This window comes from Leguminivora glycinivorella, chromosome 1, assembly GCF_023078275.1.
Source record: "Leguminivora glycinivorella isolate SPB_JAAS2020 chromosome 1, LegGlyc_1.1, whole genome shotgun sequence".
Taxonomy (NCBI): Eukaryota; Metazoa; Arthropoda; class Insecta; order Lepidoptera; family Tortricidae; genus Leguminivora; species Leguminivora glycinivorella.
Genome location: NC_062971.1, coordinates 19683363 through 19703733, shown reverse-complemented (window position 1 = coordinate 19703733; position 20371 = coordinate 19683363). Strand labels below are relative to the sequence as shown.

Here is a 20371-nt window from a genome sequence, read left to right as displayed (position 1 = left end):
CACTCTGCCCTATCCTGCGCCACTTCACGCCAGTTGGGTACACCAAGTGCGGACAGGTCTTTCAGGGCTTCCTCGCACCAGCGATATCTGGGACGCCCACGCGGACGTTTTCCACCCGGGCGTCCCACAATCTAATTATATTTAAATATAATTAGATTTTTTTACATTCAACTACCTAGTACCAATTTCAACTTTTGAACTTCTGTAAAGTATCGGTATAATCGGTATCGGTTTACTCCAGTGACCTGCACAGACAAACTTTTCTCTTCGTCAAAGGAACAAGTCACTCGTGCGCCGCCCGCATACTGTTCCTTCGTTTGCTACTCTGTGCCGAGGATCCAGCGCTGGCTTCGTCGCCTCCGCAATTATTCAACAAATTAGGAGCACCCGACCTCTGCCGGCGTACATTCGCCGCGGAAACGTAATTTCCTACCCGCAATGTTTTCCTGCCGCCAGCGTTACCCCCCGGCTACCCGCGGCCCTCTTTACCCATGCCCCGTCTTGCCTTGCAACGGATATAATGTTGATACAGAAAGGTCGCGGCCGTGTGATTGAATTGACTCGCGCCTGATTGGTTGTAAAGATTTTTTTATATTTTTCTCTTGTTTGTTCTGAGAGTATGATGCACTGTACCAGGTGTAAATGTACCATGATTATAAATTTTGCACACATTTACCTACTTATGGCTAAATGTATTAATTCAGTTTTCTGTTCGCCAATCTACCTTTATTTATCTCATCTGGACTAAGACTAAGACTTGTAATACTTACACGGATTTGCAACAAAAAAATTGTGCAACTCGTAACTTAATAACTTAATAATAAGTAATTTTGGTTTCAGAGAAGTACCTTCTTACTTTGAAAATATGAAAGTGACGTGTTTTAATATTACTAATTACTATTCCAATCGTCTAAAAACTAATTACATCTCTTAGATATTTCGGAAAAGTTGTGCTCATCCTCAGCGTCGTATTATCACGGATTGAGTGTCTGACAGGCAATTACAGGACAGGAATTGGTTTGATTCGCGCAAGTAAACAAGTAATTATCAGCACGGCACTGAAACTGGGTTATTTCCCTCGCGGCGTTAATTGGTAGATATTTTTACGCTTAAAAAAGTCTGTGTATTTTTAGGTTATTTTTATTGTAGTGCTTATGTAAAAGAGCCTTGTAGAGGATCAGAACATGTCCAGTGTAACTATGACGACATAGCTTAACCACAGAATATATAAAAAGCCTGACGTGAGTAACCCGGTTAAAATATTTTTAATAATCTGTAGGTTGATATCTGAGCGTTTTGTAGGTTGATATTTGCCTTCGGATTGGAAGGTCAGATGGCAGTAGATTTCATAAAAACTAGTGCCTATACCAAATCTTGCAATTAGTTGTCAAAGCAAAAGGATGACGCAAGAAGCATGATGACCTGGTTAGTGCATGTATGTATTCCTATTCCACGGAGCAACAATTAGAAGTACTCGTATTGGTTTTAGATTTATCCTTTTCAGTCGATCTATATATATAGGCAATATTAAGGAACAATAGTTTTAATCTATTGTCATTTACTGAGTTGGAACTATGCGAATAAACATCGCTGATTCTGAATGAATTTTACGAGCCCGCAACAATAGATGCTCATTGCTCAACTCATTCATTAAATACCAAATATCTATTATATTTAATCTTTCTATTACATTATTTAATTAGCTTGAGTCTCCTGTGACTTAAATTAGTGGAATATACGACATGTGCATCTATTATACTAGTAGCTTTTGCCCGCGGCTTCGCTCGCGTTAGAAAGAGACAAAACGTTGCCTATGCCACTGTCCATCCCTTCAACTATCTCCACTTAAAAAATCATGTCAATTCGTCGCTCCGTTTTGCCGTGAAAGACGGACAAACAAACAGACACACACACTTTCCCGTTTATAATATTAGTATGGATATGAGGAGACTCGTGCCCTATTTATGAATCCAACTACATTACGGTCTAGTTTACCCTCTGGATTGACAAGTCAGATGGCAAACGTTTTGTTTTTCATTATTCTGAGCCATCTCCACTTTCAACAACAAAGTTTCATTGCTTTACCTCTATATTTCAATGAAGAGAAATCACAACCTTTCAAAAACTCGCCATTTGAAAGCAGCCTTACGCGACTTTGAAATGTTGAAATCCAAAACAAAATAACTGCTGAAGAGGAACAGGCCAAAGTTGGACGAATGAAAATTAATGAAATTCCCCACTAGGAGGACGGTCGGTTTACAAAGCCAGTGTCCGAGCTCAGTATTACAACGTCGAGTTAAATTTGCCGGATAAGGCGTAATTATGCTCACAGCCCGATTTTTTACCATTCTCAACAGAAAAGAGGGGATAATAAAACTTATGACAAATGCTCTGGCTGATTAAAAAAGTGCGCAAAGATTATTTTCATGTATTAACAATATAATATCATATATCAAGTTTATTTATCAAGTTTTTTGTTTAGTTTAGTGGGTTAAGAATTTCACCACCCCCTTTCTTCCCGTGGGTGTCGTAGAAGGCGACTATGGGATATGGGTTAAATTGTGGCGTAGGCGAGAGGCTGGCAACCTGTCACTGCAATGTCACAGTTTCGTTTTCTTTCAACCCCTTATTTGCCAAGAGTGGCACTGAAACTTTAGTAGTTTCATGTGTTCTGCCTACCCCTATTTGGGATACAGGCGTGATTGTATGTATGTATGTATGTATGTATCAAGTTTATATAATATGAATTCTAGTTACTAGCCAATAAAATGCGTGGGTAGATTCAATCCAACTTTCTTCGATTCTTGTTGATCAATAGTAAGGAATCCCACGAGAGAATTTCTGGAGTTAAATCCACACGTATATTGCACTGACATCCGATGGACATATTAAGGTCACTTGCGCCAACGAAAATGAAGGGTTAACCCACCATTTTATATGGAATTTGATAGAATTGTTAATTATATAATTCATTGTGTAGGCGCTGGCGAGACGCACGATAGTAAAATTAAGAGTCGTGAATGATTCACAGTTAGTTTCACTAGACTTGTAATGACCGGAATATAGACCATTATGACCTTTTTTTTGTCGAGCTCCTGATGTTTAGAGACAGCTACATGCGTCATGGTCACGGAAAACTGACAATAGTGGGTGAATGTCGAAGTTGTGTCAGACAGGGCGCGGTCTACCCTCTACCATTTGTGCGCGTCGGCTGCGGTTGCTTTCCACGTTGCCACCGGTCGCGTTCACTTTTTTTGGCCTGTCCAAACACACTGTACTCACAGTATCACTACGTTTCTTTGATCCGGATTTCACTGGATTCCGATTTTTACACAAATTAACCTGGAAAAATCTGGTGTGTACAGTCAGCTGCAGAGAAAAGTAGACAGATACAAATTTGTATGCATGGGGGGTCCACTTTTCTCTGCAGCTGACTTTACAAAGTTGAGAGTTGGAGTTTTTCAGACATGCATCAGACCAAACAATACAATACTCACTGTGTAAATGCATTAAAAAAAACCGTTACACGTTTCTCGTTTATACAAGTGGCCCTCTTCTTGTACAAGCTAAGTTTATCGTTATCTTTAAATAGGATACTTTAGAGATAAGGGCACTTCTGCTGTATTTAATTCTATCCTAAAGCATAGCTTCATGGTATGCTCCACTTAGCACCGCCAACTTTGCCTCTCAACAACTTTGTACTGACCCAACTCTAGGAAAGAGTATAGTGTAAATAATTGCTTCAAACAAGCATCAAGAGCAACGGCTGGGTTTGCTTTAATAACTCGTTATGGTTTTAAGTTAAGTTTTTGCAATGAGATGTCTTTACAAGTACTGCTGACAGCATTAAAACATCTTTTCTGTTGGATTTACCTACTGGTACTATTCTAGAATAGAAATATGAGATATTTGATTAAATACCAGCACCCATAACATGGGAAAAGTATTTTAGAAAGCCATATTTGGGCCATTTTTTTTTTCAAAGTTGTCCACCCTACTTTTTTTGTAACATAGGTATTTTTTACGCGATTCATACTCAGAATCGCAAGGTCTTTCGATCCTTATAGGAGAAAAAAAATGTCCCAAGATTTCCATACATTTTTCAGACCTTCCATTCCGTTACCGCCATACAAAATGTATAAAAATTGGTAACGGAATGGGAAAAACTTGGGACACTTTTTTTCTCCTATTAGGATTGAAAGAGCTCGCGATTCCGAGTGGAAATCACATAAAAATTTCCAAAAAAAAAAGTGGGGTGGACAACTTTAAAAAAAAAATGGCCATTTGAAAGACTGATTTAAAAGCTAATAATCATCAGGTGACAAGCAAACTTATTAAATAGGTATCACCACAAGTTTATAACCACAGTGAATCGTATTTGGTATTCATTTAAAGTCTATGTTGAAAACATTTTTTTACCTACTATTGAGTTTTGCATGTCGTCTGATGATATATATTACAAATACATACATACAATCACGCCTGTATCCCATAAAGGAGTAGGCAGAACACATGAAACTACTAAAGCTTCAGTGCCACTCTTGGCCAATAAGGGGTTGAAAGAAAACGAAACTGTGGCATTGCAGTGACAGGTTGCCAGCCTCTCGCCTACGCCACAATTTGACCCATATTCCATAGTCGCCTTCTACGACACCCACGGGAAGAAAGGGGGTGGTGAAATTCTTAACACGTCACCACACAGGCACAATATACAAATAATATTACAAACTTATTTAATAATACAATAAAAATCATTCATCCGATCCCACTTGAATTCCATAAGTACTTAAATCATGTTTTCAGGGTTAAAGTTCAAGTTTTAATACTACCCGTTCAGCACAAGTACCTCGTTTGTAATTAATTTCTTTTGAAATTGGTAACAACGGGCCATGTTTTTATTTACGACGGTTTTATTGTACGTTCGTGCCGCAGAAACTTATTCAAGGCATTAATAGAATTACTTACAGTAAAAATCGCCAAATGTTGTACCATAACTTTTTGACATTTAAAAATACGTTATTCGGTAACCTGAATGTCAACGTATGTAGTTTTTGGTTCCTGCATGAAAACGTTTAGGGGCGCTGCTGGCCACTTTCTCCCAACAATTAATGTCATTTTCACCACACCAACAGATAAAGATCAATTTTGCCATTCGAAAACGGATCGCAAAATTGCATTTTATCCACAAGAGTGCAAAGTAATTTCATACAAATTTTAACTTTCCTTGAGCTGACTGGTAGATTTTACCTATAAATAATTATTTTGAATCATAAAGTGAGTCAATTTGAGTTATATCCTTTTTCACTAGACCCACTTAATATTAAATAAATTGCTGGATTCGATTTAGTTTGATGTTTTATACTTAGTCAGTATTTTGTTCGTATTGGTGTGGTGAAAAAAATTGTGTATCACTCGGTGGCAAAGTTTGTTTAACCTACGTGCCTTGAAACCCTCGCAAATCGCTTTAATATTGGAATCTTTCGCTTGCTCGGGTGCCCCCTTGTAAAACAAATAACTATTTCCGTGACGTAGACGTTTACGAGTGTATAGCGTATTGTCCACACTGATCTTAGTTCAGGTGAAAAAGCTGACGAATGAATCATTCCCTAGTATGTTGAGTCCGTACTTACATTCAACACGAAAAAGCCGGCCCACTCGCAATCAAACAAGGACTTGTGTTTGTGTTTTTATTTAACGCAGCTTCACTGTGGCCGAAAATTATACAGCACTCTGTAATTGAATGTTGACAGAGCCCAGCTCATTTGTTCTTCATTGATTTAATCTTTTTCACATTGGTTTTACTATTTTTTTATACTTATTGTAAAAATCCTATATAGCGGAGAAAGAAAATAAATGAAGTGAATCATTATTCACCAACAAACTGTCCATAGTTTAGCGAAATTATTTGTGTACCTAAGAACATATATTAGGTATTTTGAAAGTAGGATTGTGATAAGTACCTACTGATGGTTGCTGACGTCTTGAATGTTTCTACGAGCGAGTGAGTACTTCATTGTGTCCGGCTAGGTCTGTCGCAGATTGCACAAGTTTGCTTCGACGTCTACGAGTACACAATCCTACCCCGTCTGGACTTGTGCGTCTTTGTCCTTCCTCGTCTTATACATAGTTAGCGCTCCTGGCTTCTATAGCTTTTGAGCAAAACGAACTGCGTGCACCTTTGCAGGTACATATTTCTATACCTAAAGATAGTTCTTACTCATATATACATAATTATTTGCGGCGGCATTCGACTTTTCTTTTCGTCATTTGTTGTCAATATTTTATGCGATATTTTGATTATTTTCGCTCTAGTGGCAGACATAATATAAAACTTTCCTTTTCGTGTACCTATTTAATATTGCGTAATTGAAAGTTTTTAGTACTTACTTAACAATATTTTTTTCAATGTTACCTTCCTAACCTATCTTGAAGGTTAATCTACCATAAACCCACCGAGTTTGCAAACTAAAGATAACGAAAAAATCTGCTAACAGCATTATGGTAATCGGCCTCTTCGCATTTTATTACTGTACGAAGAAGACCAAGAGAATCATGGCTCGAGCGCAAATCGTCCGCAGTGCTATTCGTGAACATAAATTGGTAGATTTTTTTATTGAACACGCCAAATCGTCAAAGTCACGAATGGGGCCTGCACCCCCTGCAGGCATGCTTGGAGCGAAATGTATGGAATTTTATTTCGCCCGACGTTAATGCGACATGAAATGAATTTCCGTTGAATCAGAACTGAAAGGTCGTGGCTTTATTTATTTGTGGCTGCATACCTAAATATAGAAATTCGCAATAACTCATTAACTTTTTGTGTAGTATACTTTGTGTGTAACTGAATTCAACGCACGCTTTTAATAAGGTAGATGTACAACCATAGAAGAATTTCCAGAACAAACGTGAAACATATTGTGTGTTTGATCAACTGCAGAAGTAAATAATTCGATACAATTACTTATATGGCTAAATATGTCCCACTTTGTCGATTGCTATAAAGCCGCTTTGTCAGTTTATTCATATAAAGATACAAGTAGATCTCGCGACAAAGTGGGACGTATTACTGAACACACTCACATGTTTTGTAAAATATACACGTACATCCATACTAATATTATAAATGGGAAAGTGTGTGTGTCTGTTTGTTTGTCCGTCTTTCTTATCATTCATTTTTTAAGTGGAGATAGTTGAAGGGATGGAGAGTGACATAGGCTACTTTTTGTCTCTTTCAAACGCGAGCGAAGCCGCGGGCAAAAGCTAGTTATTACAGGCAAAGCACTTCTCTAGTATCCGTGCGACTTTAAGCATTTAAGGGGTTGAAACAAACGTGATCATAGTGTCATAGTGACAGGTTACCATCAGCCCATCGCCCACGCTATCATTGAACCCATATCCGTCAGTCGACTTCGACTACATAGGTACAGGGAGGAAAGAAGTAGTAAAATTCTTGACCTCACGGGAGTAATTTGTTTTTTTTTTTTTATGGTGGTACCTATTCTATGAAGGTATTAAACCAACACAGTTTAGGAGTATCATATAAAAAAAAATTACACCCTATTCCGCCCAGGGTACAGATTCCAAGAAAGTATAATGAATACAAAATAAACAGTATAAACACATAAATATTTGGCTCGGCCGCGGCGCTGCTGGCGTGCCTCCCGCGGTAACAAGTGCCTTATTATGATAACTGGATCGAGGAGTCAGATTTACCATAACGCATTTTAAACACAACACTCAGTGCCCAAAATTAGAATTTAATGTTTTAGACTGACAGTGCTAACCCAATAAGAAATTTGATTATTCGCTTGATCTCATTTTGTAGACTTTTGAAGGAAATCATGGAGTCAAATTTGTTCCTTTTAGTTGACGATCTAAAAGGTTACATGTATTTGGACAATCAGCGCCACTCTTTCATGCACATTATCTAAAGGTAAACTTGAAAAGAGATTGTTGTTTCTGGACAGCGATAACCATCGACAAGTGATTCGTAGAGAATTTATGAGTTTGCTAAATTATTAAAAAAATCCTAACGATTCCTAGATTCATTTAATTAAATGTGAGATGTAAATAATTAGTTAGGTACCTACTTCATTCTAAAAGCAAATGGAATTTGAACTTCCAAGAAGCCAGCTGCACTTAAGTAACGTGACAATATAGTACCGACTTTCTACAAACATATAAGTTTATATAGTTGTACGTACTTAGACTTCTGGACCAGTGCCAAGCATTAATGAGGTGTTCGTTTCCATTTTTATTTTCTGTTTGTGCAAATTACCTAAGAAAATATATAAAAGAACACTGAGAAAGGGTTGCAGTGTTAGTAATAAATAACAACATTATTCATCGCCTGTTTATAAAAAATAACATTGGCCAAAAAAGGATATGTTTACCCGACCTATCAGCTTACCATGGACGGCGCGGCGTACGGTGTGTTTAGCTATGGTAAGGCATTAAATCAAACGCCTGCGGCGGAAGTATTGCTAGCCGCGCTGGCGCTGGCCTAAAACATATTGCTGAAACTTTCTTTAAGGCGTTTTTCCATTTTGATGTTTATGAATACTTTTTATGAAATTGTTCGTTATCTGTAGGCATATTTTTCAAAAGTGAGTAATAATTACGATTCAAATAATAATAACTAATTGCTTCTTCGTGATTTTCATGTGATTCTTACTGGGTGAAGATTTAGGTACGGTGTAGGTGTAGTGTAAGTAAGTGGTTAGTTTGTAAGTACAGTCTAGAATATCGCAACGCTTAGATAAAGGTAAACATTATAAAAATAGTATTCCTATCTAATCCATCACGTTTCGCAGTTTAACAGTGATAACAAAAGTTGAAAAGTATTTAAAGGAAATGAAAAAATGTCTCAAACATGCTTAAATCGGACAGGACGATAACCCCGTCGTTTTTACCTTGTGAACATTTCAAAAAAAGTGAATCAGTGTGAGTGTTGTGAGAGTGTCAGGTTGCGATGAGGCGGGGGGCGGGAGTGCCCCCGCGCCTCTTATCAGTTGATAAGGCGTCGTGGCGGCCCGAGGCAAGCTGGGTATCGGCAAACGTGGTGAAGTCTTCAGGGTGACCAGGCTGCTTGGACCGAAGCGGCCGCCGCCCGCAATGCTGCACTCACTGAACGCGCTGGCGGGCAAGATCTCGCCGGGCGGCGGCCTCGACACTAATGCGAACCGACATTCGCACCCCAACCGAAACCACAAGGCATTCTCGCCCTCTGCGCCCTACTCTAAGCCCAAGTAAGTGACAATGCTTGTAATACTTACCTCGGACAGATTCGTTAATTACTAAATAGGTGTGCTATATTTAGATATTGTTTCTCGACGTGAGCTGTGAACAATTATTTCTCGATCTTGAGTTGGTACTTACTTTTAAACCCCCATTTGGTTAGTCAACCCAAAACGGGGTTGAATAGAGTTTAATTATTAGAGTCATACTTAACCAAAAATAGTATCTATTCAAAACCAACATAACTACTATATTTGACATAGGTATTGTTCAATCTACTTAAGTAGGCTACTGAATTAATTTCAAACTGTAATATATAATATGCCTACTCGTATCAAAGTTCTAAGGTTTCATTACTAAGGTGCGCATCAACTATCGATGAGTGAGGTAGCGAGGCTGTGCGTGATAGATTGCCTTAAGGGAACGTAAATAGAAACGTGCTCAACATTGACGCATCACCCCTGAATGGTAACGCATTATAAGGTAACCCTTTAGATCTAACAATTCATTTGATTTAACACCTGCTACGAAAAGAAAAGGTTCCGAATACTTACCTGAATCATTTTTATACAAACAGCAGCAGCATCATGACATGCCATCCTGTATAATGTAGTGCACAATGTTGCTTATTTAAAACTACAGAAGTATTAATTTAATAATTATAAAATGGGTACAAATTAGCTCACAAATAAAATGATATTAAATCTACTTAAAAACTTAAATAACTCTAAAACTAAAAAACGTACATCGAGTATAAAACAAAACTACAGAATAGTAAATAAAGTCAATCTTATAAACTGAAATAGATATCATACACGAAACAAAAAAAACGACAAGGCCCACTTGGGGCCGAGCCGAGAATCGAACCACTAGACCACCCGCCTGCCAAGTTGAGTTTATAATTGAGGAGTGTCTTTTCAAAAGGGCTTCTTTCCATTTTTTCTTTTTTTTAACTATGAATGCAGTTTTCTTAGCATAGAAAATTACGCGTTGTTTTGAGATAAAAGTTCAAAAAGTCTCGCCTTGATCTTTAAAAAAAAGATTAACATCAAAGTTTAGAACACATTTTGAAAAATGTGTAATGATTATTTATGTGGATAAACCAATGTATGTATTACAACAACATTCATATCAACTAACGTTAATACAAAATCCAAAAATAAAATAAAACTATTTTAAAATAATAACATTTACGCTACAAGGCCACAACAAAAGGGCTTAATTCCCAAAAGTTCGCATCAAAAGTGCTTAATTCTCAAAAACATATGGTAATTAAATATTTATTTAGGTACACATGTTACGTTTGATGTAATCATAGCATTAACGTCAACTTACAATATTACAATTTTGCAAATTAAATATTAATTTCAAAATCAATACCGTGGAATTATGTTTTTCTCGATTTCCCAAAAAAAGTTCAAAGTGGAAATAAGCCCTTTTGAAAAGACACTCCTCAATTTATATATTATATTTAATAAAATAATTTGATTTGTTCCCTAATCCCTAGTTGTAAAGTCTATCTTTCTAAGTTTTCACGACGATTAAATAATAAACTGAATCGCATGGAAAACAACATGAAATAAATTGTCATGCAATCTCAAGTGACAAGTACTTACATCTAATAGATAGGTAAGGTACCCTACCAATTAGATAGGTACTAATTAAAGTATTATCAAGGTGCTCATTATTACTGTTTTTATTATTCTAATAATCCGAAAAGCTTTTTAGCGTGTAGCAAACAAAACCACATGCTAAAATCTTCAATATAGTATACAAATTGTAATAAAAAATCCATGAAAAGTAGCCAGGCCCATGGTATATCGTGAGTGATTTTATTGTAATAAGTTATAACGATCAGATGCAACTATTTTAACAAAACCGCTGTGACGCCTCGGTACTTCTATTTACGAATAGTGTAAGATAAGATAAGATAAGATATAATATGTCAGGTGGGATAGTGGAGCTCGAGTTCAGAACGCGGTGGGGATGATTGCGTGATGTCATGGTGTGGGTGTTGTGACGTCACTCGAGACGCTAGTCTGATTTGGGAACCATCAGCCTCATTTTATAAAAAGATTTTATTTAACTTCCGATGTAGTGATTCTATTATTTGAACGGGTTAAATATTGAAATTGTCTCCATATAAAATGAGAGTGAAACTTGTGTGAAATTCCAAAAATGACATTATTTAGGGAGGAAAATGAGGTCTATTTTTTTATGAAATATCTGTTTTGGGCGGTAGTCCTCTTCTAATTACTAGTAAATTTAACTCAATCAGCATCTTGAAATTTTGCACTAATTGGTAAATCCGATGACGATGCTGATAAATTATGATAAGACTACATAAATTTATTAACTGTGTCAAGATCCAGAATAGTTTCAATTAGTACTAGTTGCCTGTGAAAAAAAAACAGTCTACTTGTAATTCTGACTTATATTTACAATATATACAAAGTATTAAAAGTAAACGAAGAAAATAAAATTATTAAAAGTTTAAATCTTAATCTAAATTCATATGGGCCTTCATTCCTTTTTCGTTGCTCATTGATGGACTGTGATTGAGTTTAGCGTTTGCTAACGTCAGTATCGTGTTATTTCATAGTACCCTACGGCTACAGATTTTTTAAAACTAGTGCCTACGCCAAATCTTCCGGATTAGTTGTAATTGGATCCCCAGGCTTTTATTTTCAGTCAGTTTGTAAATGTCTTAAGTTGTTTTTCTCTTATTTTATTTAACAAGGTAAGTAGGTACAGAAAAAGATTACATTTTTTCGTGAATTTGTACCACAACAGTAAAATTGCCTAAAAAATCTTAAATATAGTGTGTCGTGCCAGGGAGTACCTACCTAGCACGACCACGGCCTATGTCAAACTCCGGGAAACCAAGGAGGATGATGATATGCATACTAAATTTTTTTAAACGTATTAAATGAAAAGATACTTTTTATTCGATTGAATTTGTACCGCAAAACAGAATTAATAAAATCATCCGTGGTCGTGCTGTATAGTATAAATAATAAATAGCAAGTCAATTATTTATTGTGAACAGAAAATCCTGTAACACAAACAGTGTTAACGTTTAATTTCAGCCCCTCTTCCGTTTTTTATCAATTGGAGCCAAAAACCGTCAGCTTTACTTGCATTATCTAACGGTATAATAGAGCGTCCTCTTCCTGACCCGTACCTAGCTCCTAATCCAATGTTTGCTCATGAATCGTCCACGGCAAACACGGGGTGAGTCAGCCTGTCAAATGTATAGTCAGGCGCGTGTTGCGGGGAGATAATAACGTTAACCGTTATCGTGCCGAACGCAGGGGTCACTTGTCACCAGTTTTAACCCTTTGACCGATAGTTCCAATATAATATTTATGTAGGGTGAAAGATACCCCAGTGCTCAATATCCTGCAATTCACACACGATAGGTAGCCATAAAATGTTTAATCTTATTATTTACTTATTAAACATATCCCAGAATTCATTTAGATTAAACGCCATAATGTTAACTTCAAACAAAATATTAACCTACACACGAGTTTGAGAATCACGATAAACCATGGGGTACCGTTCTCCTTCAAAGATTAACTTTGCTTCCATTTGGAAAACGTATTTCAATCACATTAGTAAGTACTTGAGTATGGAGTTCAACTGATTTATATGAATGGTTAACCCAAAGGCAATATTGGATTTTTTTTTAATTATTGTAATTTAAGTAAATGGAGTTTATCTATCGGAAAATACCATGGTTTTCCATTTTAAGACGATACAGGAAGGATCAATTCTCCATACAAACGCTCTCGACTGTTTCCTCCCTGCTTTTTGAAGACAGACCAATGATTTTATCAACACAGATTAGTATTATTTTTATCTGTGATTTTTTTTTATTGTTTTTTTAAAGACGCTAGAGCCCATCAAAAATCCAAAAACAGCCTTATTGATTATGCCGCAAAACAAGGTGCGGTATTCAAAATTGGTAACGATTATCCAAAAAAACGAAACGATCCGACATAGATTATTTCTTTTTTATTCAGATTCTCAAATTTCGATTATGATTCATTAAGTTTAGAAGGAGGAAACAGTCGAAAGCGGAACCTCGATTTAAAACTTTAAATGCATGACCTTGACAAAGATTCATTCAAATTTAAATTTTGACATGCTGTCAATAGAGTCAAAAATGCATGATGCATATATACATCACTATGCATTTAAGGGTTAAGATTTTTTCGCAATATCTTTTAACTGAGTTGTTCTGAATGGATATTTTTTTTTTCAATAAATCTAGTTAATAACACTATTAGTATATTTAACTAAAATTCCCTAATTGAAAGGGCTCCTTTCCATTTTAGCATTTTCGCTCCTGTAGCGTCTTAAAGTGGATCTTTCTCATCGGAACCTAAGATCAAAATAGTTATTTGTTATACAAGGGTGCAAAGTTGTATTTTAACCGAGTGTGGAATTGCAACACGATCTAGCGAATGGATTCTAGGGTTGAACTACGAGCTAGCGAATGGATTCTATGGTTGAACTTGCTTCGCTCGTGGTTCGAAAATAGAATTCTGAGCGAAGCGAGTAGTTCAAAAATAGAATCCTGAGCGTAGATAGTGTTGCAATACACACGAGGTAAAATAACTTTACATCCCGTGTGTAACACATAACTTTTCACCTCACTAAAGCGAGGAAACACGCAATAAAAACGACTGGAACATAATTGCACATAAATAAGTCAATTTGCTTTTATTACAATTTCCACAATGCACCGACCGACACCACAAAAGTTTTAAATGAAGAATCAAGAAGTATATTCTATTTGGTTGCGTTCCGTTTCACGCGTTTTGAGATTGCAATGTTACTTAAGGTGCGTTCTGAATAAGTACAATGGAAGAGTCAAAAATACAATTTCTAGTTTAAGTGTTTTATGGTAAAATCATGTTATAAAATTGTTTGAATTTAATGTTTTTAGTCGGATACAATTCGATATGAAATTATTTTTACGTTCGCATCACACGATTTGTTAAGACAATTTAAACACAGGGAGAAAATTGTCCTGTCTGGGACATGCCTTTACAAGAAATTATATTTTAAAAAGTAACTAATGACACGTTCGCATTTCAAATATTCTTTGCACTCTTGTGGATAAAATGCGATTTTGCTATCTGTATTTAAAAAATAAAAAAGTCCTTTCCGAGCTAGTGAGGTGAAAAAATATTTGTTTCACAAATGTTTTCAAGAGAGTACCCTACACATAAATACAAAGACGTTTAGATATTTTTTTACACCAAACAGAAAACTTCACCAGTCTTCCTATGTTGCTGTTACTAGAGCTTGTGCGACTAACACCGAAGTTTGTGTGGTGGATTAGTACTTGTCCCGGCCCCAAACTAATATAAAAGCACGTCCTACCTATGTTAAAACTTTTAGAGAGGGTATACAATTTTAAACCACCTGCAACAACATGCACTGCTGCTCTAAGACTATGATTATATTACCTATACTTGTATTATAAAGTCACACATGCGGCCAACCTCGACACGCGCGTTTTTTTTAAACTTGCTTGTACTTAATTTATACTACTTAGCACACACACATAGCGGCCACATCACTTTTCCGACCGAAAGATTTTAACAATGTATAAACCCTAACCACATTTAGAAACTATAATGTCATTATTGGCTTAGATTCAGAGATAATAACATATTTCTCTAAACTGTTTTTCGTCATAACTCGGGAAAAAACGCATTCTTGACTGAAATTTATACCACTATGTATATTTAGCCATAATTAACTGATACTAGAAAAAAAAGAAAAACTATGCAATGATAACCTCTTACTCAAAAAAAAAATATGAGAAAAAACTCCAAAACTTCATTTTTTGGTTATGACTCATGTACGATAATGTAAAAAGTACCTATTCAAAAATGTAAAAAAATTACAAAAGTCATATGACATTTTTAGCATGTTTTTATATCAAAAACGCGTGGTTAAAACCTTTTGGGTTATTAATGCCCACGGTGTATAGTAAATATATAATTTCATTACTATTTCGGGTTCTTTAAATCTGTTTCCACATTTTGAAAGAAATAGTATTACAAATAAAAGTAAATGCATAAAAAGTAGGTATATGTTATTGAGATTTCATAAGTTTATACTAGCAATACTAGCATGCTTAGTAACCAGGCCATTTCCCACTATGGTATGCTTGTTAGATAGTGTCATTTACGAAGATGCGTGCCTAGACTCGTATTATGATATTGTTAAAGGTTAGATTTCACAAAAGTCCGCGTGATTGCGAATGGCACAAAGTATGGAAGCTACAAAAATGCACGTTTTTTTTTTAATTTCTGAAACAGTTTTAAACCCAAGTTTTTTTCCTTTAGTCTTGTTTATTATTATTATTATGAATCATAACATAATACATATTTACACAATATTCACAAAATTAGTATTTTTTGTAATATATGAATTAATAATAGATAAATGTACCTGCCTATACGATTTATACGAATGTACGCTGACACTAGAATAGTATCTGAATGACCGATTATAACATTACGTTATCGTGCTATTCGCTCACGCCAATACAAGAGCAAGCGAAATGCACGATTACCTACATGATTGAATTCAATTAGATTATTATATAAAGTTGAATGGACCCGAGCGATATTTTTCTTTCCATAATGTTGGAAGTACGTGAAATTAATTGTTATTATCATAAAATGGAGATCTCTCGGTTAAAACTTGATTATTTTTTTTCATTCAATAATTATTTTCTCTTTACCTTCAACAGCAATAACACTGCTATTGATTATTTGAAGACTGACACTTATGTGGGTAGAACAGAAATTACCCACGATATATGGATTTCCTATAATAATTCTTCTAGGAGTGTATATAAAGCTCATTTTATATTCGTACATGCCGGTATAAATATGGTACGCCAGTATCCACTTGTAGTCCTCCGCGGTTGTTGATCGAGCCTGATAGTGCTCTTGATAAGAGCTGTTATCAAGCGATATGTACGCGTTTATCAGTGATAGTGTGGTGGCAAACAAGTGCGAGCATGGCGTGTGGTACCGTAGTTTTTCTAGAACAATGAGGTACCAGTTAGTTGATATTTTGTTTTACATTTTGAGGTTAGATTTTGTTTCTCGTTGCCTTGTAAACAAGGTATGTACCTTCGGGTATTCAATAACGTTTTGCCAATTTTAGTTTTACGTCTAATACACAAACATATTGAAGCAAAATTATATGTTACGATACGTTTAGACCACTATAAGTAATTACTGAGTACATTACATGAAACATCAAAGAACTAAAATTCTTTACAGCTATCATTTTTATTTAATTAGAAAGAAAACAGCAAAAGTGACCAAATATGTCGCAACCCATTCGTATCTCTATGGTAACATTTAATTGTCCCTGTTTATTTCATGTAATCATGTTGACTGTAAGTACTTATGTTATATTCACAGTATATTACTCAATGATGTCATGAAAATGCAATGTAAAGTAACGTTAACATAACTGATTTACGTGATCAAATACCTACATATACAATGTGTTTCACATGGACAAATATATATACCCAGTGTGTTTCACATCAGATACAAACACCAAGTGTTGCTGTTTGCAGACTCTTTATCATGGATGAATCTAGGTTATCTTGTTCAGTAATGCGTCCCTATTATTACACTTACGATTTTCACGTAACATGAACTGGATGCATACCCAAGATGCCAATCGTTTCCGTAGTGAATGAAATTTCTGTCGTACTAATATGGAAGTGATAGTGACAGTCGACCAGTAACAGTATTACTGTATTGTTCGTTAAATTATGTAATCTTGGCATGGTCCTCAAGTCAACTTCTTGTTCCTTTCTATTGTTTTTATTAGACATACCAGCTGAAAATCTGTTAATGAATGTTTATAGTCTTATTGACAGTTCCGAATTAAAATAACGAACGTCTTAGGACGAGAAAATTTTATGAGTGGCTTTCTATTACAGAATGGTTTTTACGCTTCAAGTGCAACTAATTTCATTCCTTACCGAATTTTTCCATCTGAAATGGCAACAGCAGTTCTGACATGAGGGTTACCTCCTTACGATCTTTTGTGATGGGACAGGCACAAACATACAAGATATATACGTGTCGCGAATATTCTTACATTTATCTGAAAGTAACATACGCCATATACGGTCTACTTAGGATTTTCCCCGAATTATTAACTACAATATCTTCAACAAATGAAACCCGATACGCCGCCTTGGGAAAACGAACCTATTTCTACTATTACAAAAATCTGTGGGGAAATTCTGAAATATCAACAAACGTATTACTTACTTCATATTAGATGATACCAATAAAATGTAATATTTCTTAGTAAATATTGAGTCTGTGGATGAGCGTTTCAATAAGTATCTGATTTTTATATTGGTAACCGTTATTATTTACACAGCTTCAAGAGTGTAGTAGTTTGCATATTTTAACTATCAGCATAAATCAGAAACAAAATCCTTGGGTTAAGGTAAAATACCCCATAATGGATGGTGATGCCATTATGGACAAAAAAACACAAATCCTTAAAAATAAGTATCTAAAATTAGTTTCTAAAAACTGACGGCTATGTACCATAAACTAGAGTTGTAGAGCTGTTTCATTATGAAGTTTCAATTAATTCGGTTATTTGTGAAGGATTTGGCGACAAGATAAAATTCACCAGTTTACTGAAAAAAATATCAAGACGAATTCTTAGTAATGTTGCTAAGAGAGATGAGTTCATGTATAAAATAATAAAAAAATAATACTCGGTGTAAACTTGAATGCGTTTTACTTATTGGATTAAGCATGAAATAATTTCAAAACCAAAATTTACAAGAAACAATCCTATGATAAAATAACTCAAACTAATTGTATTTATGGTATATAAAATTGACTCATTGAGTATCAGTTGGCTTTAAAAGTAAAATTTTAAACTTATTTCACTGTCCATAATGGGGGATCCATTACTGGAGAACTGCCGTCTATAATTGGAGAAAAAACACCTAGTTTTAATTTGTTAACTATGAAGAAACTAATAGGAGTATCTATTCTGCAATACGCTTGAAATGTAGAAGAAGGCTAGGACTTTCTAGATTTAACACGCTTAGCGGTAGAATTTTTACATTTATAAGTGAAATATCAAAAACAGGCTAAAATTTTTCTTAAACTGTCCATGATTGGGTCCGTCACCTTACATGTGTACTTATTAAGTTACTATAAAACTGAGAAACTAACGTGAAAAACAAAAATCCATCGCCCGACAAGCAAAAGTCTCAGTCATATTAAATTATTTTCGCACCTTATTATTTATTTATTTACTAAGCTCAAGCTCTATAACAAAAACTTTACAAATTTGTAACAATACTTACATGATAATAACATAGGTTATTAATAATTATTTATAGGCATTGTATACAAATCGATTATATTTATGATTATAGTTATGTACATTATGCACGCAACAAGTTTGTCTATACGCATCCATTTATGCGTACATTTTTTATAACAGCTAATAATTTTAGCGTAAACATGGCAACGTTGTACTTACAATTAAAATATGTTATTTGCATATTGTTTTAGTTTTTGATTCGTAGTTGTTTAGTAATCGTCATGAAATGTCTTTCAGGTCAATTCTAACGCACAGCCGCACACATATATCATTAGGATATACATAATGTTGGATGTCATTCGAATATCGTGCATTTCGCTTGTGCTTGTCCGTAGCTGTATTGGTCTGGGCGAGACGCAATTTATTTTCAACTTTACTGCATATAAAAAGCAAAAGAGGCATCAGCGTATGCATAATCTCTGCTTCAAACGTCAATCTGCTTAGGGCGATCGTTTTTATTTGAATTCATCTCTTATTTACAAGTATTTCTCTTTTGTTTCAGTGGGATGAGTATGATCAACAACAACAACAGCACAAGCATCAACAACAACAACAATGAGGACGAGAAGGCGGATATGCCCGACCCCGATTACATTAAGGTACGTGGTCCTTTTTGGTAGGCGGGGGCGCCCTATAGGGTAGATTAGGCGGTTTACATAGATAAGCTCTGATTATAATACTAACTGTGTTTTAGATTTTATTTCCTTGTATTGTATTCAAACTAAAAATAAATCTCATTGCGTAATTTTTTTTTTCTGAAATATTATTTTGCACATATAAGAAAACTTGACCTAGACGAGAATACATGCATGAAGGCTGGTAATAATTATTGTCCTTAGTCTAGAAATAAGTAATCTTATTTTTTTTACATTTGTTAAAACACAGGTTAGTTAGTGAGGTGTTACGAAATATCTAGAAATCATCAGTTTTTTTACATTTCTATGTAGGTATACCTAATTATTCATCTAACGCGTCATTCTTCATAGAAACAAGCTCTCACGCCACCGCATGTCGCATATGAACTTACAACAAAGTTTAGTCGGGGAGGTGTTCCGAATGGCGCCGACTATTAAATGACTTGCACGGCTTTATTAAATTGAACGCGACTGACGTGTAAATGGGACATCGTGTGTGAATTGACAGAATACGTGATGAAGTTGCCCCGCACAGTTTTTAGCGGGTCTCGGACCCAATATTCATAGCATATTTTATCATCCGGGTTTATAACAAGGCTATATGAAATAATAAAACATGCAATGTCGTATAATCGGTTGTGGAGGAAATCATGTAATTCAAATGTGTTTTTGCTAAATTATGGTATGATGGTCATCTGACGTGATGATGGATATCCAAGAATATTGACACCGAGCGGAAACAAAACCTTTTCATTGACGTTTTAAAGCGTATTTGAAATAATTTAAGACGCCTAGTAAATTATTCTAATTTATTCTATGATTACTCTGCCACCGTTTCACCTTTCGTATGTGAGTGACAAAAATTTGACATATAATAAACTACCTGGGCCATTTTTTTTTTCAAAGTTGTCCCCCGGAAATTTTTAAGTGGTTTCCACTCAGAATCGCGAGCTCTTTCAATCCTAATAGGAGAAAAAAGTGTCCAAAAGTTTTTTCTCATCCGTTACAATTTGATCATACATTTTGTATGGCGGTAACGGGATGGAAGGTTTGAAAAATGTATGGAAATCTTGGGA

At 35.4% G+C, this 20371-nt stretch overlaps 1 protein-coding gene across 1 annotated transcript in view; it reads left to right on the top strand.

The window, feature by feature from the left end:
• LOC125226690 (CUGBP Elav-like family member 2) overlaps positions 1-20371 on the top strand; it is a 276900-nt gene that overhangs the window by 245862 nt on the left and 10667 nt on the right. Inside the window, exon 5 of the mRNA XM_048130789.1 lies at positions 19163-19259. Within this exon, the coding sequence (XP_047986746.1) occupies positions 19163-19259 (97 nt within the window). The remainder of the gene's footprint in view (positions 1-19162; positions 19260-20371) is intronic.